This window comes from Aythya marila (assembly GCF_965140915.1).
Source record: "Aythya marila genome assembly, chromosome: 1".
In the NCBI taxonomy this organism is placed as follows: domain Eukaryota; kingdom Metazoa; phylum Chordata; class Aves; order Anseriformes; family Anatidae; genus Aythya; species Aythya marila.
Window position 1 is genome coordinate 183,615,386 of NC_139042.1, and position 23,765 is coordinate 183,639,150.

Below are 23,765 nucleotides of genomic sequence, written 5' to 3' on the forward strand. Positions count from 1 at the left end.
AAGCATAGAATAGAAAGTGTTTCAAAGTAAAGGGAAACTGCAGCTATCTTCTCTCTTACAGCTGTCTTTGATATAGAGATCCCCCTTTACTTGTTTTTGTTTAATAATTACACTCCCATTTGTTTCTTGCAATTCAGGTAATACAACACATCCATATATTTATACTGCCTGTGGTCCTGCTTCCTTTCTTTTGGTATTTTTTTGTCTTCACACCCCATCAGAATGAAGAATTACAAGATAGCTGAAAACGTCTGACATGAGGTAACTGCGTTTGTACCTTGAAATGCCTGTACAGGTGTCAGTAAATCCTACCCCAGGGACTTTTACCATTATTAAAACTTTCTGTTTTTATTCAGACCTCCATAGAAGACATGACAAATTTCAGCTGATAAAAATCAGAGACAGTTTGGGTCTCTTTGCTTTCTATTGAGTGGCACAGCAGCAGTTTGCAAGTGTATAATTTTCAAATTTGAAAGCAATCGATTGGACCCTTTATTCCAACTACAACCACAGGTATTGAATGAACGAGGAAGAAAGGACTACTTTGTAACAACTATTTCTCACTTCTTTATAGCTATCTTCTAGTCTATACTCACCAAACAAGAATAGGAGTCATTCAATCTGTGATCCAAGGTCTGCCTCTGAAGCAGTCTAAAGAGGGAAGCATGGTCAAATTTGCAGGGATTAGCAGAAATAAACTCCTCCATGCCATGTTTCTGACCACGGTCTGTATCTGTTCATACAAGGGAGAAAATGTGCAGAGCAATACATGTGAGTGTCTGTGCAGATTCACAAATACAAGTGTAACATGGTATAAATTCTCAATACATAAAGTCCCTTGAAAAAATTGCAAAGAAATTACAATTCTTAGTTATATAAGTACAAATCTTAGTTACATAAGTAGGTGCTTGCAAGTGACTTATTATAGAATCTTTTTTAAAATGTGACAAATAGCATTATTGAATTATTTTTCTACCATCATAAAAATCTATGGAATGTAACAGCTAGAAAAAAAAAAGTTGATACCCACTGACAGATGAAACAAAACAATTTAGAAAGGCTACCTGAAAATACAACATAGAACATTAAAATAATTCTGCAAATATTTTTCTTCAATGTTTCTTCAAACACTTCAAATGTTACAAAACAATTTGCGAGTACAAAAAATGTGTTCTGCAATTTCTTTTTTTTTTTTTTTTTTTGTGATTCTAGTTTTAGCAAAATAGCCAAATAAATATTCTTCACTCCACAAGAAAAAGAAATAGAAAAATAAAAGGTTTATGCATTTATTTCTATAGACAAGAAAGAGCATATTTACTGCAGATCAAAGTACCACTCATAGAAATATTCATCATGGCTTGAAGCCTACTTCTCAAATGGCAAACTGGAGCAGAAATGAACGCACTGGCTTGAGCTAGGTCATTTCCAGCCTTCTTTTTGTACTCAGCTTTTAATGAGACAAACCTTAATGTAGTAATGGCAAAAAGCTCCTTCAACCTTCAAGCAAAGAGTAGTGAAAAAGGGAGCAGCATTTTTGTGTAAATACATCGAGAAAACATACCATCCCAAATGGCACTTCAATCAAAGGCCCAAATTTATTGTTCTTCACAGATTGCATCTTTCAACGCCTTTAAACCCCGCGGGTTTATCAAAAGAGAAGCTCTAGTGATTGCTTTCATTAATGCTATGTTTTGTCAAAATCCTCAATGTGAATTATCTATCAAGTATGGACAGAAAAAGCCTTACAGTGCCCAAAAGGACTAGTTATGTATTAGCACATTAGCTGTCTTGGATTCTATAGACTGTATTGGGGTGAACAGTCTTATCAACTTAAAAATTGACTTCCCCTTTCAATAGGGTCTTGGCTCTTTGTTCCTTTAAATTCAAACCTAGGTCTTTTTATATTCGTTACTAGAAAAGTACAGATCTAAGTGTATCCTAAATGCAGTTTTGAAAACCTGCATAATACAAAACTAAAATTTCTAAAGAAAAGGAGACAAAAGTTTATTGATTAAACCCAATTATAGAGTCAGGTTCATAATAAAACTCAATATTGATCTGTGGGCATGATGCTAACATAATCAGTCACATTTAGAAATTTAGCCCCAGATCATATTGATCCATGTCAAGTCCAACTTTCAGCTGTATTTGTGGATGGGAGAATTATTTAATTCAAGCTGAAGGATCTGCAGCATCACATCTTGGAAAGATGCAGAAACTAATTCATATCACTTGGCTTTGCATTGTCAAAGCAAGAGTCACATCCATGTGACAGATTTCACCAAGGTGGATGTAGCAAATAAACAGTATGACAATACATCGATGGTGTAAGGTATGAGACTATCATCCCAGAGAAACAGCAGCATGTATTTTTAAAGACTAAAGGACCAGTAGCATATGTGATTACACAGATTAACCATATTTCCATAAGCATTAGAATAGCCTATCATTAATGACAAGCTTAGCTGATATTTTTGAGAAAGCTACACAAAATCCTTTCTCTTAATTAGTACAATTTAAATATATTTAAACATATGAATTCAAAGATAAACTGATATCAACAAAACTACTTACATTACTGAAAGTACTAAACTACAACGTGATAACTACTTACATTACTGAAAGTACTAAACTACAACGTGAAAACATCTTCAGTTTCCAAAATGAAACACACACACCTAAAAGTTTTCCAAACCCAATCTAATATGTGACTGTTTTCTATATGTCTTGTAAGTTTTCCATCCTACATGGGTAACTGATTTATTAACTCCTTTAAGGTAAGGTAGATAACAGAAGAGAAAAATAATTAATATTTACTTCTGGCAGTGGTCTGTACAAATCATACACAGTTAAATCTTTCTTAATTTAATTGGCTTGATTTTTTTTTTCTCTGTTTTACTACACGTATAAAAAAATCTCTGTACATACTGAAAATAAATTAAGTCTTTTGAAATTGTGAGACTGCATGTTGCAAATGAAACATGGATTCAACATTCTGATAGAGTCATCTAGATAATCTGAATGTGTAAGGCAACCTATTAAATACAACACAGCTTCTGAAAGCAGGATTTCATATTAGATAATTTGTGCAACATAAGCAAAACCATTTATTTTAAAATGCACATACATGCACTTGCTACGTTTAATTCTACAGAAAGACCCATGAATGACCACCATCTTTAAGGGAATCAAACATAACAGATAACCCTGTCAATTAGTAACAGAAGATCTGTTACAAAATATAGTCTAACAACAGAAAAAGAAATTAAAAACTTACCTTTACTTGCTGTAGGCAAGCAATAATGGGAAAATAAATCTGATGTAATATTTGTATCTTATTTTACTATTATGATATACATATGAGAGAATTCATAATTTTTTTTTTCAAATAAAATGGATTAAAAAAATATAAGAACTTAAAGATTATGAGGAAATAATAAATGTTATATGAATGTGATTTAAAAATGGTTAGAATGATTGTATTTTTCAAATACCTAAACTTTTATGTCCTGTTCAGGTTACAACCAAATGCAAAAGACATAAAAGAGTGCTATATTGTGATATACAGTTAAGAAATAAAGAAATAAAATTCTGTTTTCTTCTCAGCATTCTCTCAACCTTGGGAAATATTGGGAAGGGGAATTGGGAAGAACTCTGGGGCAATAATAGTTCATTTGTTTTTCACAATTAATTTTCTGCCCTTCTTAAAGGAATTTGTTGTTCTGCTTTCAGTGGCCTCTAACTCAAACTCATGATTCTGGCTGATTCTTCCATGTTACATGGTCTATTTCAGCCCATACATTTATTTCACTGTTTGGAAACTGTTAGCCAAAACACTATCCATTTTCTTAACTCAAGGTGTATTTTAGATCAAATGTGTATTTTAAAACCATGGTAAAAACTTATGAAAGCTATTGCATAAGTTTTAGTAAACCCTTTGGGTGTTCTTTAGGTAAGCATATTCATCTTAGCAGAACAGCATACTGAATATGCCTTTTGCAAGCTTTGCAAGAAAATTACAATTTTAGCCCAGCTACAAATGCTAAAAAAAAAAAAAAAATTAACATTCTCAGTGACTCAGTAGAGTTGAGTGAATTAGGATTAGTAAGAACTCCAGGCTTACAGCACATACTGGTTCCTAGTGGTAAGCAAATCAGTAGGCACCATCTCTGCCCTGTTCCAGCCTAGAAGCAAACATGTTTTTTGTAACATTTACTAGGGTAAAATGCTGCCAGGATGAACTGCAGAAACTGGCCCTGTAATGCTGTTTACGTCCTCCCTTTTGTGGCTCCGAGTGACATCCCTGTTGAGCCTTAGCACTCTGGAAGCAATTTGAACTAACTCAGGCAGGCAGGAAAGCAGGTAGAGAAAGAAATCTAGTATTTTAAGGAATAAAAAGATTTAGAGACTGGGAGGGTAAGCACTATGACTTGGACACAAAAGAAGCTGGAATTTGTTGGATGAAGATGAAGGTGCACATACTCTTTGCAAAAGTCGGGCATGACATACATAACATTCCTTTAAATTTCATTCCTCCACAGACAGTGGCAGCTTACCCTGGGAACATTTCAAATCCTGATCACTGACCAGGACTCCGAAGTGCTACATGTTTAGAAACACAGGCCAAAGAGACAATCCGTGCCCCTAGAACCTTATCATTTAGATATCAGACAATGGAAAGTGAAAGAATATAAGACTGGCCAGTAAAGCTTGAACTGGGGATAGCACACAGATGGACTGCTACTGCTCTGCTGAAGGACAGATTTGAGAAGGATATGAGATAGTTTTGAGTAGCACAGGGGAGAGGATAAAGGCGACTTACTGACTGTGAAAGGAGTGGGTGGTGTAGGCTGGCATTAACCTCTCCTTCCTAAAAGGGGGGTAGCTGGAGGCGAACATAACAAGGATATGAAGGGGAATGGAGGAACATGCAGGGAGAGTGGTGTTATTCCACTCTTACAGGTAGTAAGTGTGTGGTGGATATAAAGTGTATGGTGGATATAAAGATGCCAAGCCTTCTGAGAAAACTGTGTAAAATGAGAAGACAGCTTTTCTTTCTGTTTGTTTTTAAAAGATCTAGTAAATCAAACATATGTGCACAAATGCCCCGGAACTGTTTTAAAAGATTTGCCTTGCAATAACATCACCAATCATTCAAAATCTGAGCAATGATAAGGTTAAACAGCAGCATTTCTTGTGTGTTAGTATTACGACACCAGCACCTTAATACTAGTCATGATCTGGTTCTCCCAGAAAAACAACAACAACAAAAAGATCAAAGATTCAGAGTGATAAAAATAAAATATAAAAGAAATATAAAATTCATCATTTTGGGTCTCATTTACTTCCATACCACTAAACCATGATAGGTAGAGAATTTTTACGGTGTTTGTCATTGGACTATCCAAATAGACTGAAAATATCGATGTTATATTTCCATGACTAATCCTAAAGCATTTCCTCATTTGGCAAATTGCCCACACTATCTTCTTGATTACATAATGGACACAATTATGTACATGGACAATTTAATTGTCTGCACAAGCTCCCTCTGCAATGCACTTTTGGTCAGCTAGATGTTTCATTTGGAAATGTCTTTAACTTTGCCATCACTGGATTGATGTTTTGTGAAACCAATGTATGGTTATGGATTTGACTCACTTTGCTACTTAATAAATAGGATTTTACGTTCTGCACATGGGCTTTAAAAAACTTTAAAAGGGCTTCTTTTCCTTCTTCCCTGTAGATATTTTCACAAAGAGACCATCTTTGCATTCATGGTGCCATAGGACCAGAGAGATGTTTGGCTTTGTGTTGCCTCACCTCTGCTTTTGCAGTGTTGCTTACAGTATGTGAAATATGTCACCTTAACACACCCCTCTGGTGCGTAGTTAGATCACTCTTTGAAATTGGTTCAGATTAAATATTCAACAGATGTCAGTGCTTTTGTGAGATAAAATATGTTCTATTAAGTTTTCTTTACAACCCAGTCAGGATTTTGGATACCCATTGCTCAGTGTAACCAGCACATTTTACTGTCATCTAGTAGCATAATGATAATAAAAGATTACAATGTGAACAGAAGGATGTGAAACTGAGTGATAGATAGCAGGACTGACAGAGGACAATGATTTTGAGTCAATTTGTCACAGATTTCAGATTATAAACCAAACTGAGTCTAAAACAGTCTCTCCTCTTCTACTCTGCGTATACAGATAGATGACACAGGGGAAGTATTACTGTATATGATGTTGTAAACATTTTATAGCTATTAAAAAATCCTTGGATTGTATTAGTTATCTGGGTTAGAAAAGTTGCCCCCCTCAGCCCCTGAAACAATAAAATCATATGCTCCCTCCCTATGTGCAGATATCTGTAAGACAGAATACTTTGAAATAGATTATATGAAAATTTCAACTGTTAATATATGCTACCTACCTTGATTTTCTTTGAAAAAATTATTTTCCTGACAAGGAATGACAAGGAAAATTTAAATTGGATTTTTATGTATGTATTTATTTATTTTATATAAATAGTATTTATATAGTAGTATTTATTTATTCAGTATTATTTATTTATTTCAGTAGTATTTATTTATTCAGTATTACACTGAAGGGTACAAAAACCTAGTGGCCCATCTAGTACATTACAACTTACAATGTACTGTCTGCATTTCAATTCTTACATAGCTAATATATAAAATGTATGATAAAGCTTACCTAAATCTATAAATTCCTGAGAATAAATTGATGCTTTTCTATTCAATACTACACTGGCTGACTAGTGAAAAATAAAATGTACACCAAACACCATCTCCATGGTAATATGTGGGTCAACTGTAATGAAGATGAAGCTAATTGTCACATATTTGTGGATTATAATAAAAATAATGACCTCCAAGTCAGGATTTCCCTGGCTGGTAATAATAATCTGAGCTAAAGAGCTTCTGGATAACAACAAACTGCTTGGCAAATTTCTCCAGTGAATGAGTTCTGCTTAATTGAACTTCACTGAGGGAGCCACAACATATTTTACCAACTAAAACAAAAACCAAAGCCACAAAAGAAAAAGAAAGTGACTTACAAAGTGGGGATACATCAGTGTTGACATTTCCTCCTTTAGGATTCATCTTCTGAGCTTGACTTGCGGGAATAGGCTTATAAGATTGACCCGTGGCTCTGTACATCGCTTGAACCCAGAGTATTCTATCCTGTTCATCATCACTGGCAAATATTACAGTATCGCCTTCTTTAACAGCATTGAAAAACATTCGACCACCCTGAAGACCTGAAGCAGGAAACAGGAAACTAATCTTGGTAAGTCTGAGTTACTTCTAAATCACCATCAATATTAAGAACATTAATTCACTGGTTTTCCTGTGTGTGTGTTTAGGAGTTGGGGGAGGTGGTCAATCATTTAATAGGTATGACCTAGAAATAGGATAATACCTAGAGCTATAGGGATCAAATGGTAATATAAGTAGAATCAACTATAGAAATCAAGGGACAAAATATTTCCATTATTCCATTTCCAATTCAAGTCCAATTTATTTCTTATTCATCTTCTCCACATCACATGGTATTTTGTATTTCTCTAACACATTCTCCTCAAGGCATCATTTTCTGTGCTGGATGTCTACTTTATCTCTTCTTGAACAGAAGCATCTCCGTACTACTTATCAACTTTATTGCTCCTTCCTTGGTACCTTTTCTTATATGAGTACTTTACTCTGTGAGTGAATAACTAGAATGGCACACAACATTCAGTGTAGCTGCAACCAGGGATTTTTTTGTGACATAACATTGCCTTAGTTTTCCAAATATCTTCTGAGCATTGTTTGGCTTTTCAATTATTCTAAACATTAAGCTAACTTTTTCAAAGATCAATCTGCAATATCTTGAGGTGTCTTAAATTCATAATCCTCCAGTGTTTACATACAGCTGAATCATTTTTCTCTACATGTGTAACTTTGATTTCACTCTGCCAACCTATTACTAAATTGTGTAGATTTTTCTGCTATTGTCAATTTTGTTTTCTTTATTACTCTGAGTAATTTATCTTTAGCAATCACTGCCACCAGTAACATTCTTTTCTAAATCACTTATGAATATACTTAACATTGCCACAAGATTCCACCATCAAAAACAGAGAGAAGTGGGAAAGACTGACTACAGTTCATTATCTTTTCCTTGTATCATATGTGGTTTTATAATTTTCAGGCAATGTTAGTGTGAGTTTATTGTTCTTACAAGCTTCTTTCTAAAACCATGATTTTTTCACACTAGAAAATCTTAATAATTGCAAAACCTTCAGAAGCTGAAAAAAATAGCCTTGGTGGTTTTCAGTACTAAATCAAAATGAACAAAGTCAATTAGCTATTTTACACAAACATATTATACTTCAAAACCATGAAAAATACCTGTGTGAGGAGCTGTATAATCCACAGTGTATCCTTCCAGTTGCATCAGTTCCTGAGGCTCAGATTTCTTTTCTCTGTAACTGCACATAGCAAATGTGTATTGGCTAACCTGAATAAGAAAGAACTTCTTAATTGCTCAGTTCCAGAGCAAATGTTGCACAATACATGTACCACTCCTTAAATTAGATCTCAGTTCTGCTGAAGAAACAAAACCCACTTTTTTTCAGAAATATTTACAATGTAAAACTTCATGTTCTTTCCCCTTCCTGTCAAAAGGAAGGAAAAAAAAATAGCTCTGACCACTCTGCAATTTTCTGAAACACAATATATTTTGGGCTGTTGCTTTATGCAAAATTAAGATGAAGCTGTCATGGTTTTGGCTGGAATAAAGTTAATTTTTTTTCATAGAGATTTGTATGATTCTGTGTTTTGGATTTTTGGTGAAAGTAGTGGTGATAACATACTGTTTTTTAGTTGTTGCAGAGCAGGGCTTACACGGAGACAAGGACTTCTCTGCTTCTTGTGTTGCCCTGCCAGCAAGGTGGCTGGGGGTTCACATGGAGCTGGGAGGAAACACAGCCAGGACAGCTGACCCAGGCTGGCTAAAGGGATATCCCATACCTTATGCTGTCATGCTCAGTAATAAAAGCTGGGCTAAAGAAGGAAGAAGTGGGGATGTTCGGAGTGATGGCGTTTGTCTTCCCAAGAAACAGCTAGGCACTATGAGCCCTGCTTTCCTGGAAGTGGATGAAGTCATGCCTGCAGATGTGAAGCAGCAAATGATTTCCTTGTTTTGCTTCACTTACATATGCAGCTTTTTCTGTACCTACTAAACTGTCTTTACCCCAACCCATGAGTTCTCATACTTTTACCTTTCTGATTCTCTTTCCCACTCTGTCTGGGGAGACTGAGCAAGCACCTGCATGGTACTAAGCTTCCTGACAGGGTTAAACCACAACAAAAGTAAACTAGGTTCATCTAGGAAAATATTTGGTGCCAACCAAACTGGTTAGCCTACTGTGTAAGAGAAAAGGTCCTGTATTCTAAGAAGCTGAAAAAAAAAAAAAAACTTTTATGTATAAAAATACTGTTTGCAGAAGGATTGCAAAACGCTTATCATGCAGCTGGAAAGGTGATCACAAAACTAGCCAGTTCTATATAGAGAAGGTAAGTATCAGAACATTCAGTTTGATTTTATAGTCTGATTTCTGCATCTTTTGTACCTCTATTCACAGTCATGAACAACATGAAGTTCCTTCTGATCAAGTACAATTAGGGAACAAAAAAAGCCATTAAGAGAAGGATCTGCCATCATGTGGTTTAAGACTCTATAGACAGAATAGGCAGTAATAAGAAGAGGTGATTGGAAATATAAAGAGATATCTTACAGCTGAGGGAGAAAAAGCAGTCACTGAAACAAAATTGAGATACTGCCAAAAAAAAAAAAAAAAAAAAAAAAAAAAAAAAAAAGAGCTTGTAAATCTGCACACTGGAAACTTTAAGGAAATGAATTTACACATTTACACAGGCCTCCAAAACTTGTCTCTCCAGGGTCTGTAGGATGTCTGGCCATCTGACTTGTTTTGAACTACAATACAATTTCTTAAATTTGCAAAATTATGCAAGGATCCAAGGATATGCAAGAAGCTTGTCTGACAGACAATGGACTGTCTTGATCTCAGTTGTTGACTGCTCAGCTAATCATCACCTAGATCTACAGCTTTGGCTACAACTTCAGGAATGATCCTTTTTGACATAAAATTTCAACAGCTGATTTCAACGTCATTCATATACTAGTTGTTGCTGTGACTGCACACTAATCTGCCTTAAAATCCAGTGACTTCAATTGCCCGTGATTGAAGATTTTTGACTCTCTGTGAAAAAGATTTGATATTTATGGAAAGTCACAAGGTGTGAGATTATTATTGGCATAAAGGTCTGATAATAATGTGCTATTTTAAGTACGGTGACTTTTTTTGTAAAATTCATTTTGAGAATCCCTGGGAAAACAGGATTATGCTACACTATGTATATAGACCATATGTCCTCTGCCACAGTGTGCACAAGCAAAAGGAACAAGTGTAATAGCTCTCTCCGTGAAGACCCTAACTCAGTACTAACATCTTCAGCATTACAGTAGAAACCTATAGTCAACAGAAACTAACATAGGTATTCCAGTACATTAATTAAAGTAGCTTTACAGGACATTTTATATATACATAAACTATACGTATGTACAAACTATAATGTATATGGTTTCCTATGTACAACATTATAGCAAATAAACTATTCAAAGTAACAAATTCTAATTTCATCTTGTGAAACAGATATGAATTTGAGCAACAAGTATGGTTAAAAGTACAGTTAAAAACTAAGCTCAGTTTTCCACCTTGAGCTTAGTACATTTGCTTTAATAGTCTGTACAAGGAGAGCTGAACGTGAATAAAAAGAAAATACAACCTAGCCCACCATTTTCAGGAATTCAGATTTTCGGCTAGGAGGAGCTACTACAATCAGTCAAACTGTCTTCCAGCATAACATATGCTACAGATTTTCACCTCACTGTTTGAGCATTGTGCCCATAACTGCTTTCAGTTGTAGTACTTATTTTAGAAAATAACTGTATGTTGGTTTAAAGATTTTTAGTCGTTTCCAGGGTAGCAGGGCAGTGCCTGATGGCCAGGGACTGTTCCAGGCCCAACCAACTGGGGGCACTGGGGCAGTGGCTGCCCTGGGCACAAGGCACCTCCTTGGGGACAGGAATGAGCCAAGACTTGGCCAAGCTATAGTCCCATCCCACCAGGACCCATGGCTGGTCAGGGGAGAGTTGTGGGGAGCTGGAGACCTTCCCCACTATGGTGTTATTGGGGCTGGGAATGCTGAAATGGCATCCTGGGCTGTGGGCAGGGTGGGAGGCCCTAGGGGGGTGGCTGGGACAGTTCAGGCCCATCAGTGCCCTCAGGGCCCTGACACAGGCTCACCCCTAACCACATCGTTAGATCTAGGTCCAGCAGAAATATCACCTCCAGTACTGTTGGGTATTTCTCTATTTATATTCCCAATGACCTTATCTGCCCTCATGCACAACCATGGCGGGAACACTGGGTAGTCACACACCTCTAAATCCTTTGCAGCTACCACTGCATCTCTTTAGAGCACCCTCCTCTCCCTTTCTTGAAAACTGAACTGACGTATTTAATTTTTGAAACCTGATACGGCAGTAAACACTTTTAAAAATTATTCTATTTGTTTGAATGAAATAGCTTAGCAGATAACCACATCACTTACATTTTCTTGTTAACTGTACAAGAAACGCTGTACAACTGTATTATATAAATAATCTGAGCCATCAAAAAGGAAGTGAGCACATATTTGTTGTGGAAATGCACAGGAATCCCAATTTTAAAGATTTTTCGTTGCATGTTTTTGTGGATTGGTTTGTGGAAAATCTGGGCTATGTGTCTTTGTTCATTTTTAATCCTACCATTATCACAGAGATTATAATGCTGCTGATTTTACTTCTAAAAACATTTCAAATGTATTCTTTTAACAGAACAACTTGGTAAGAGATATTGACATCAAAATCGGTTTTACACTTCACCTTTTGCTGAGACATTTTAAAGTGTTTCCACAACAAAATTACAGGAATATTATGGGAACAATCATAGAATTATAAGATCATTAAGATTGGAAACTGCCAGCACAGTCTGAAACAACTTTTTTTTTTTTTTTTTCATTTTTAAATAGACCAGTGTCTGCTTTTAAGTGTATTTCTAGTAGTTAATGAAGCTGTGCATTGCTTTTCCTTATAATTCAGTAAATGAATATCAGTACACTATGGGATAACAGGATTTCATAGAACAGATTTTCAAACAAAACCATAATCAAGTCATCTTCTTAAATAGTAATGCTTGACAGGAGGAGAGGAAATATCCTTCCTACAACTGCATTTCATAATTTTCCAGGGAAACAAACACCTGACTTTGAGATGTTTTACCTACTTTGTAACAAAATGGAAAACTGACAACAAACCTGTGTGTGCATGACAGACAGATACAGGGAGCAATCTGGAAATGACTTCTGAACAGTGATGCTAGGGGATGTTCCCATGGGGCAGAAAGACCCTGTTCAGTGCACCGGGAGGACCTCTTACTGAAAACCTGGATGCTGACTGTGGTCCTTGCTACAGGACATTAACGGATAGTTCAGCTGCAAGACCTAGCTTGCAGCTGGGGTACTTAGCAAAAATAATATCTGTTAAGCAAATGACTGACTTTTCAAACATTAGAACAAATGAAATTGAAGTTAGAGAAGTGAATCTGTATTTAGATCACTGAAGGAAGGTTATCAACAGATGACAAACGAAGTAAAATACAGCATGTCCAGCTGAGGCTTCTTACCTAACATGTAATATCCTTGTCACTTGCTAGTTTGAAATGAACAAACTTTTAGAGAAGTGACTGGATTATAAAGGGAAGAAAAGCAAATATAATGAAGAGGTTAAAATTTCTAGACTTTGTAACCTTCCTATAACATCGAGCTGTTCTTTCACACACCACTAATAACTTCTAATACATGTAGCAATAACAAAGATGCACAATACTCACATCACTCTCCTGAAAAATCTACTTTATTCATCTAATTTCACACCTGAGTTAAATTTCCAAAGCACGTGTGTATCATACTGATAGTTTCTGTCTTACAACTGAGTTTCATGGCCTTAGTATTTTACCAACATAAGCTAAAAGCTAAAATCTACAGAGGAAGAATCATCAATATGTCAATGTTATATCAATACAACAGACTGATATTCATTACTGAATGCTTATTTCACACTTATTGACTTCAACTTATTGTCAGTGTGTGTATCATGTATAAATGAGCCAGAGCTGTCTGGACAGTAAATATTGATTTACCACAGTACTTTTGATACAGCTTTATTGAGTTGGTAGCTGCTTTAAGATGAAATAGATGTCTAAATCCCATCACAGTTGGAAAATTCCTGTAATATTCTCTTCCAGTATTTCAATTTCAGCATAGGAAGTAGAAGATAACTAAAATTCACTTGGCTGTTCTCACAAGTGACTCCATATCACACACAAAGACCATGGGTCTCTTAGGTGTGTACTTTGAAACACAGGTGGCAGCTGTGGTTTGGAGGAAGAAAACAAGGTCTTTCTTTTTATAAAAGGAAAGATGTAAAGGAGGAGGAGTGTGAAAGAAGAGTGTGAAGGACAAGTAAGCATTCTAGTCTTTTTTTTTTTTTTTTTTTTTTTTGCTGTAACTCTAAGTTATTTTGCCTTCACATCCATGCCTTAACAGGGATGCTATACAGAGATCTTCTCAACCTTTGCAAATCTTAGTAACCAAGTCACAAGAAGACCTGACCTATTCTCAGAAAAACCTTGGTAAGATCTGAAACAAAAAGATTTCCTTAGCCTTTCCAGATGACTTCAACCTGAAGTCCTGTTCAACTTTACAACCATTACTCGCTAAGTATCCAAGCCAATTCCCACTGAAGCCAGAGAGAACACTGTATTGACAACAAGCTTAGCAAGAATAATGTGCAAATACTCTCAGGTTTCAGGTTTACTAAGATCTTTTTCTTTTTTTTTATTTTTATTTTTTAACATCCTTAAGAGACCAGGTGAATATGACTGACAGAATGGTAAAGAAAGGGGTCAGGCTTTTTGTAAAGCTGTTTTAGAAGCCTTCACTCTTAAACTCTTGTAAACAGGCTTCAAGCTTCATCTAACATTAACAGAGACTCACACTTTAACACTTTTCTATCAACAAAACAAAGAACACAGAAGAACATTGTTCTATGAACTAACTCGAACATCAAATTTGTAACTGTAAGGTGAAGACAAGCACAAACAGAAAATATTGATTTTTCCAAAGATTCACAGAAATTGTTCGTTTCCCAGTTTTGACAACTCAAGTAAAATCTACTTTTTTTATTCCTATATTATTGTGTTAATACTCATGTTAATGATCATGTTAATTAATCCTCATGTTAATGTTGCAATTCATCAGCATGTGAAAATACAGTACTAGGTTTGGACACAAGGTTATGAATTATCAGCCCAGCACATTTCTGTGGTTAAGAACAATTGCTTCACTAGATTTTCTATAGCCACTACATAATTAGATTTTAGCCAATTTACTAGTGCAAGAAAAACAAAACCAGCATTATTCAAAAAAAAATATATATGAAAAAGTGCTTAGTAGTAACTAATCTTTGCAATTATTTAATTTTAAAGGCAGAAAATTTGTGTTGAGATAGAATAAATTAAACAGTAAGTACAATCCACTTTAAAAATAGAACTATTTTAAATTGAGTGTTGCTAGAAAGCTATCAGTGGAATGTTTCAAGTTCACAACAATATTCAGAAATTTCTAAGTTTCAGTTGAAACAGTGCTCTGGGATAGGACTGATTTATATATGGAAAACTCAGTGACATTTCTGTCTACTACATATATATATATATATATGTAAATTAAAATATATATATATATCCTGGTAAGTGTCTATGATGTAAAAACCGTGCTGCATACACAGCCTGAGGATGGTGATTTCTAAATGGTTCCAGATACTATACATGAGAACAAACAGCCCAAGATTACTTTTCAATGAGATTTTCTGGTAGTCTACTAACCTGAACAAGAACGAAGTAGCGCTTTTTCCACCGTTTCCAAACCTTCTGTCCTAGAGCGTACAAATATCTGAAAAGGAAACAATAAAAGGATTTTTTTTTCCATTAGTAATAAGTGTGATATTAGGAGCCTGCAATACATATGAGTGTATTCAGTTGCTGTACCTGACATTTTTCAGTGTTGTCACTTCTAAGAAGTGATTTTTTCTTCTGTTTACTCAGACCACAAAAAATGCACAGATATTCCTTTTCATTCAAAACTAGGCTTTTTAATAACAAAACAACAAAAAAGCAGAAACTAATGATCTCATGTTAAAACCAATCTGCTCGTCATTTACATTTTATGAATTGCCTCTGAAATAAATAGCTTTAAGTTTTGATTACACTAAAGTATTGAATGTTAGAAATGTTAAACTCCCCAACCTTTTCTTTTTTTTTTCCCACTTGGTTTCTATAGATGTGCTAGTGTTTCTCTAGTCAGTCACGATGTCAGTTTGGAAAAATGCTCAAATAACAAAATGTCAGCAAACAAGATAATTTTTTTTTTCTAGAGTAAACAAGAGCCTAATTTCCCAGACATACTATAAAGACTCAGAATACAAAAAAACTCCTCATCATCTTGGCAATTTTCCAACAATTGTAGTCAGGAGTATCAACAAGTGATAAGATAAAACTACAGATGCTGCTATTTGCTGGTAGAGGAGGCATTCTCATTACCAAAACAATTGCAATAAGTTTTATGGCACAATAGTGACATTTTTTTCTGGCACTCTGCTTGTGTTACTCTGTTGTTAACCTATGAGATGTCCCTTCTGACTGGCTGGCCTCTTTCAAAGGCATTTAGTGCAACTTGATGAGTCAAAGGCAGATCCAAATTGTTCAGATCAATGAATGCTGGCTTCACAGGCACTCTCCAGAGGATGCTAGCATTATTATGCCATATATAATGGAGAAGTTACAATGACCACAATTGGAGCTGGTTGGTGGATGGACCTGCAGCACATTCTTACCCACTTTAGATATCACGGACAAAGGACAAACTTGTATCTAACATGAGTGTTCAGCATAATGCTTTTCATTAACCGTGGTAGTGTGTCATATTAATTAATGGCTCCCTCATTAGTAAGCCCCAGACACTTTTTCCTTCTTCAACTTCTGCTACACCTGTCCTCAAACTCTGCCTTGCTTGGTTACTCTGCCTCTATGGCAGAAAAGACAGCTGTACAGTGATCCAGTTTGATGGATTACCATGTGATGTAGCTTTCTTTGATCAGTCCAGATCCTGCCATACACTTTTAAGTTTCTTAATTCTGTGATTATTTTAAATTCAATAAAAGGAATAAGTGGAGCAAAGACCATGTCAGAAAGGGTACCAAAGAAAGGCCATTAATAAAGTTTATTTGAAAATTTCTAATATTTCCCAAATAAAGAAGAGCTTACCTTACAGAGCGACAAGTCCATATTGTTGCACCAAATATGAGCTGTTGTGCTTTTTGTTTGTGTTTCAAAAGAGTCAGAACATTTACTTTACCCATAGTATATCACTTTGCTATTGCCCTTCACTACTGCCTCCAGGTGGAGGGGGAATGGCTGACAGATTCCACTCAGCCTGGAAGATAAATGACCCGGGAGAGAAAACAAAAAGGGTCCACGGGTGGTCTTTGAGCTTCCTCAGCCTTCAGCCTGATCTGTTCTATATGGTGATTCTGCCACTAAGAATAACCTATAGCTTCCTCTGACCAATGTCAGAGGACAATTGCCCCATGGACCGCACAGACCGACTGAGAGTAATACACAGTCCTCAAATACTACAGTACAAAGATATCCTGACCATGTTCTCACCATCTTACCATATCTTAAATTACTATAAAGTAGCCATAGACTAAGAGTGAATTCCTCTTACTTGGGACCAATGCCAGTATCATAAGCGGCGGTGGCTTTATGTACTAGCAGGGACGTAGCAGAAAATGAATAATCCAGCCCTAGAAATGTCAGGTTTAAATTCATTCCTTTTCATTATTAACTGAGCCTAGTATGGAAAAGTTCTTCTAAATAAGAGGCCTAAAAAGAACATTTCATCTCAGCTAAAATATTGCTTTTTAAATCAGTTTTTATGTAAGATATACCACATATGGTTCTGCAGTAAAGCCAGAACTGTCACAAGTTACAGTAAATTCAAAATTATAAAATAGGAAAGGATACAAAACAAAACAAAAAACAACAACAACAAAAAAAAGCCAACAAGACCAATGCATATTTTTATTCCTCCTACAAATTGAAAGTGATTTCACTTCCACTTAGAGTGTTAAATAATAGCTTCCTTGGAAAACAAAGCAGTGGAACATTAACTACCTAAGTTTAAAATCCGATGGTCTTAAATAAGATTAGATAACAAAGAAGATACCATTCATGACACAACACTGGGATTTGGTATACAAGTGCAAAGCCTTATGACACTCGGTTTTGCAAATCACTATAAACACACAACTATAATCTTATATTATTAGTTCCTCTTCCAGTGCCATCTCTAATGGTGACAGTATTTTCTGATGCAGAAAATTTCAGCTATTTACAAGAGAAACATCCAATGCTCATTTCAAGCGTTCAAACTCCTGAAAGATGAGGAGATTAATACTCACTTTAACTTAAGCCTCACATACCCAGAAGGAGACAAAATCCCAGACTTCTAAATCCTGTTTGAGCTTCTCTTTTCCATTTGTTTTTCCATTGAAATAAATGGGAAGGAAAGGACCTAAGAATGTTTTTAAATTTGGACAATATCTAGAAACTAACGAAAGCTAGTTTTTCAAACTGTAGAAATTTCAATTGGCATCTATAAAAGAAAAAGTCTATAAAAGCCAGTTTCCAGGATTAAATATCACTTAAGTGTCATAGTTAGAGCAGAAAATTAAGTAGTTAACAGATTTGGAAGTGAAACAAGTCCTAGAACTAAGTTTGAGAATGTTTTAAGATGAGGAATTGCACCTTTTTCACGAGTCTCAGTTAATGTCAGTGCCACAAAGCACAGCAGCCTCTCATAATCATGAACACACAGAGTTGCAGCCTGCTATCTCTCTACATATATGTGTATCTCTATATACCTACATGCCTTGTTCACTTTCTCCAACCAAAACAAACAAACAAACAAAAAATGCAAAAGATGCATAGCATAATTTGCTCAGATTATTTTAAATACCCTCAGTGGCAATAAGAATCACACAACAGCCATTCCTTCAAATGCTATGCCTGCCTCTAGGTAAAACACTCCATCCAACACTGAGAAACAGCTGATATTCAGGAGCAGCTAATACCACATTCCTAAAAACCAGCCACGTCATTTGCTACTATTTTTCTCTCTTTAATTTGGTTTCTAGAATTGTGAGAATCTGAAATTATTTTTTAATTCCTACAGTTCTGCCATACCAGTGTATGGCAGAAGAAAGACACTGAGATAGTCTTCCTGTACCCAAGCACTGGAGTAGTCATCACTTACTAATACATAGATTTATTTTAACTTTTCTTTAAGACCATGTTTTGCAGAGTTTGTAATGAGTAGACTAACAAGCAGTTAGGAAGGATCGGTATTCTGCTGTACATAGCAATACATATACATGTACATGTCAGACTTCTGTTAAAAATATACTAATATTGTAATAAATATGTATACTTAACATCTGTATTGGTACCTGTACATATTAGAAAGTATATATGCATAGTTTGTACGCATATGCTTGGCTGCCTTACTTTTTCAGTCTTTCTATATTACTCACATAATTTCCAGTAACTTGAGACTATTGTATCTGCTTTTCTGCAGCACAGAGAAAATAGGACCTTGATCATGCATGTTGAGTCACTAAGTGCTACACCAATGAAAAGATTTTATAACCCATTTTTCTAGTAATGTTAAGGGTCATCCAAATATCCAAATGTAAAAACCACAGAATCACTTTCCAAAGACATACAATCTTAAAAGCAATTCTACACTTCTCTTAAACATTATTTAATACTGCCTTATTTCTGTTCCCTCACTCCCAAATTAAAAAGTAAAAATCAGAATTGTATGAAGACACATTTTTAAGACACAGATTTACCCGATTATACCTCTCAGTGCCTACACTATGGTGCAAAAAACAACAACAACAACAAACATTTAATATTTAAAGTTCTTTTTTTTTTTCTGGAAAACAAATAAAAATACAAGTAACTGCATTTCTTCTACAAAATACAGAAACACTTGGGGAAAAATGCTTTCTGTATCATCTTGACTCAGTCAGTATCATTTTTTACTCTGGAAATAGAATAGATAAAAACAAACTGAGTAATTTCTGAATTGAACACATTTTCTTAACAAAGTCTGACCATCACTAAATTTTTAAATATATAAATTTTATTTATATATATATAACATATAAATTTTAAAATGTATAAATATATATATAAGGGTTGAATATTTATCCAAGTGTTTTTCCTTGCATTACAAAAATTCAAAACCACATTGCTAAATATTATAGTTCAGTTTCAATTATGTGATGGCATACACAGGAAAGAAAATGGCAGCTTATTTGCTTGAAGTCCATGCTGTGAGAGTGCAGGGTTCTACTTTTTGATGAAAAAAAATCAGCACTAATGAATAGCTGAAAAACATAATTGAGTGTGGAATACTGGAGCTATTCACCGCTGGAGAAATGAGAAAGGACTTATTACTTCTACAGAGATCATTTTTAGACCAGCCTTTTTATTCCAAGGAATGAAGCAATCTATCTACATCTTGAATGATAAATTCTCTACTTGTAAAAGGCTTCATTTATCACAAACAATGAAAAAAATATAGAAAGGAAAATCAATACGTGTAGCAGTTTAGTCCAGCAAAGGCCTTTCTTAAAGAGAAACCTCAGTCAAGGTTGAAAGAGCAATTAATGCAGTCTCAAAAATCTGGGCCATTCTGATAGAGTTCGGTTAACATGTGGCAGAAGTAATCATCCACTTGTGAAAATGATTTTCAGTTCATTCTCAAACACCTTTCAGACACTCATGATCCCATTTAGCTGACAACAATACAGGCTATCTGTGGGCATCATTGCATTCGATGTGAGAACCAATGGGGACCAAATGCCCACAGGCACTTTCAGTCATCCCTGCACGCTTGCATAAAAGGAATCTTCCTTGCACCGCATTCCTTCTTTTATTTAACCCCACAAGATTAAGCCTTTTTTTTTTTTTTTTTTTTTTTTTTTTCCCCCCTTCGGTTGAGGATGAGAGAGAAAACTGATTCAAGACAACAATATGACCTGGGTCATAAGAAACCTAGCAGTAAACATTCTCAGATTCATTTTAGTACTTTCTGTGCTCTTGAGAAAGAGAACTAAATAAGCCTTCAACAGATGGAATGAAAAAAAATCAGCCTAAACTTCTATTGTAATTATGACTGCTAAGGATATAGAAATCTTGAAGAATGTCAAGTAATACAAACAGGACAACCACAGTAAACAGTTCCATTTATTCCAATGAGCAAGATATTCCTAATATGGAGAGAAAATTTGCTTTTTTTTTTTTTTTTTTTTTTTTCCTCACTAAAGGAGTTTTCACTTACAGTCTAAATGGATGTAGGCTGGAAGATCAGTTATCCCTAGATTCTTTAACAGGAATATCTTAATGCACTTCAGCATTTGTGAATATGCATGCCAGTACTTATGGAACCTGTGAAGTAATTGAAATGGCAACTTGAGAATTATTAATGCAATTTATGTCATATCATGAAATCTCTTTGGTATGTAAAGCAGCAATGTTTGTCAAGACAAAAAATATACATATATATCCTTTAGCCTTGTAAGAATTCCAGGCAACAAAGAACAATATCCTTCAGACATAACGCAAATGCAGAAAGTGCTCTGATTTTGATATAATTTAATTGTAATGTAAACTGCTAATGCATCATAACTGCAGTGCTAGCCTGATCCCATGGACCAAATAGCTACCAATGGTTGCAACATATATGGTGCACACCTGGATCTCATCTCTTGGTTTAATTTCATCTAAAAAGACTGCAGTCTGTGAACACACGCTGTTCTGTGAGGTGAAATGAAGCACAGTAAGCAGGAACAACTAAGAGATTGGTTTAAAAGTGAAAATCTGAAATTAAATACTAATGTAGGCAGAGGTACTAGAAAAAGTTTCCATTGCACTTCTCTCCTTTGAGCATCCAGTTGGGCAATAGCAATGGTTCTTAAATGGTTCTTAAATCAACTCATTCTCTGCATCCAAAAGCATCTGGGCATCTAGCCCAGACACCTCTCCATCTCAATGGAAGCAAATGACACTGCAATTAGATAGAAAAACTGGTGGCCCTTTTTCCAGGCAGGCAGTGATATTATTTATGATCTACAAAGCCTAAATGGCCAAGGACCTGCTAATATGAAAAATCTACTTCTGTTGCTAGGTCATACGCTGCCACTGATGGAATCAGTCAAAACACCCTGCTCAGTGTCACACTGATATAAAACAAATCAATGAACCAACCTGTCAATTGATGCATCTTCATTGCTGGAATCCTGGTGTTGAAAACAGACCACTTTTGGTAGGAGTGGCCAAGGCTCCTAAGAGCAGAGAACTGTTTTAAGAGTGTTTCTTTGTTTTGGTTATCTCTGACTACTTACGTATTTCTTTTCACGTCTAGAGAGCTTTCCTTTGAACTTATGTAACTTTAACTTCATAAAAAATACGGACAGACCTCTGCAGAACTAATCCTAAAGGCTGACAACGGTGTTTTCCTAATGTTTGTTGTAATACCACTAGTAGGTATTTTAACATCATTATAGATTAGTACATCTGATCTGGCAAGGACATGAGGAAAAATGTTACATCTGTATTTGTGGTTTGAAACGAAGCACAGAAATTATGATAAAGAATTAATCTAACACTTCCCTTCAATTTGTGCACACAGAAGATATTCATTCAGAATGCTGTGATATTTTTATTATCTTTTTTAAAATTGATAATTGGATTTTTTTTAATATCCCCAAAATAAATCAATTAGACATACTATATTAGAACACCACCAAAATTTTGAAACAAATCAGTTTAACAAATTCTAGCTTACCTCTTTTTATTTTCTTAATAGAAACATCGATTGACACTTGAGTAGTGCTTCTTAAACTTAACTTAATTACTTCCCACAAAATATCCAGTGAGTATGCTGGCATCATTATATTAGCTTCTGTGTGAAACCATGGTGAAGAGGAACGAGCTGTTCAGAACCTGAGGTTCTAACACAGCAGGAGAAGCATTCAGGAAAGCCTTACACCAGCCCTAGTCTCCAGACACTGTAAAATGTGTTTCAGAAGCCTGTAAACCTGTTCAGCCTTTTGACTGCATGTGTCCAACATGCAAATCGTACATGAATTAAAAAGATGAAATGAAAATGTTCCAAAGAGAAAGACCAAATGAAATACATTCAGCTTTGCAACTCCACTATGCCACTCTCAGTGATTGTACTACCTTTGTATTTTGTATAGATCCAGTGTAACCTATTTGGAGCATATTTCACCTTCAGATCTTTGCAAATTGCCCATTGGAAGAACCCTTCTGTCTTCATTGGCTATATAATTTCCCTACGGTGCCAGTGCTCTAAATTTAGGCATTGCTGTTGGTTTCCTGACAGTAGATGAAATGAATGAAAATTTCTGTATTTATAAGTCATGCAAAGTAGATAATGTTACATTCACCGAATACTGAAATACTTCTGTGGCTATCAGAATAAGGGTTCAGAATATACTTGCAAATGCTTGTTTGCAGTCTTACAAAAAATACGCATTCTAAAGCTCAATTCAGAATAGCATACACTAATTTACTTTCTTGAGTTGGTTTTATGAGACAAAGCTTCTGTGGATATAATGACTGAACTTAGCTGATAATGAACAGAGACTATGCTGACTAAAGATTTCAAAATACTTGGTACACTTTGTAGAATAAATTTCTTTCCAGTTGCACAACTACAGAGCAGTCCAAGATGAAAAGTTATAGAGTACAATTTAAAAAACAGTGGGGAAAATACAGTTACCCTTTTGGAATTTGTATACAATCCTTGAAAGAGCAGTATCTCCTTAATTTGCAAAATTATAAAGCTCTTATTAAGCTGCAGATAAAAAATGTATTTCTCAAAGTCTAGATTAAGCTTAAAATGGAATCATGGATTATGCGTATCACTATACAAATAGTGTCCTGTAGTTAAGTCTAAATAAAAAAGTCTAAATAAAATAGATGCAGTTTCTTTACCTTTGATAAATTGAGCTTTCCATGTTGACACACTCACATTATTCTCTATGAACCAAAAAGTACAGTGTATTTTTACACTTCATAAATTTAAGTAGAATTTTGTATGACACGTGTGAACACTGGTATTAGGGAACCTCTTTAGCAGAGTGCTCTTCACAGAAACCATCTCTGCTCTCAGTATGTATAAGCAATCTGAACATAAGTAACAGAAACTTTGAGGTCCTATTCTTTCTCGTAATCCTTATGGATGATACATATATCTGTAGTTTGACAATCAGTAAATCATCACTTTTAAACATTCAACTTAATAGGTTTCCAGTTTAATTGGAAATGATGTGATTTTCTTCTGGATTACAGTTTTAATGCTCCATACCCTCATGCATTGGAAAATTCCCTTTTAATTTACCAGATTTCATATA

General features: G+C 35.2%; 1 protein-coding gene across 4 annotated transcripts in view; it reads right to left on the reverse strand.

Annotated features, from left to right (window-relative positions):
* Nucleotides 1-23,765, reverse strand: part of CADPS2 (calcium dependent secretion activator 2) — a 312,175-nt gene that overhangs the window by 108,043 nt on the left and 180,367 nt on the right. For all 4 annotated transcript variants that reach the window (XR_014318177.1, XM_082768101.1, XM_082768100.1 and 1 more), the window contains exons 9-12: nucleotides 15,079-15,145; nucleotides 8,420-8,528; nucleotides 7,084-7,287; nucleotides 597-733 (exon numbers count right to left, since the gene is read on the reverse strand). Coding sequence is in view for 3 of the 4 variants with exons in the window: in XM_082768101.1 (XP_082624227.1) it covers nucleotides 597-733; nucleotides 7,084-7,287; nucleotides 8,420-8,528; nucleotides 15,079-15,145 (517 nt within the window). In the remaining variant the exon portion in view is untranslated. The remainder of the gene's footprint in view (nucleotides 1-596; nucleotides 734-7,083; nucleotides 7,288-8,419; nucleotides 8,529-15,078; nucleotides 15,146-23,765) is intronic.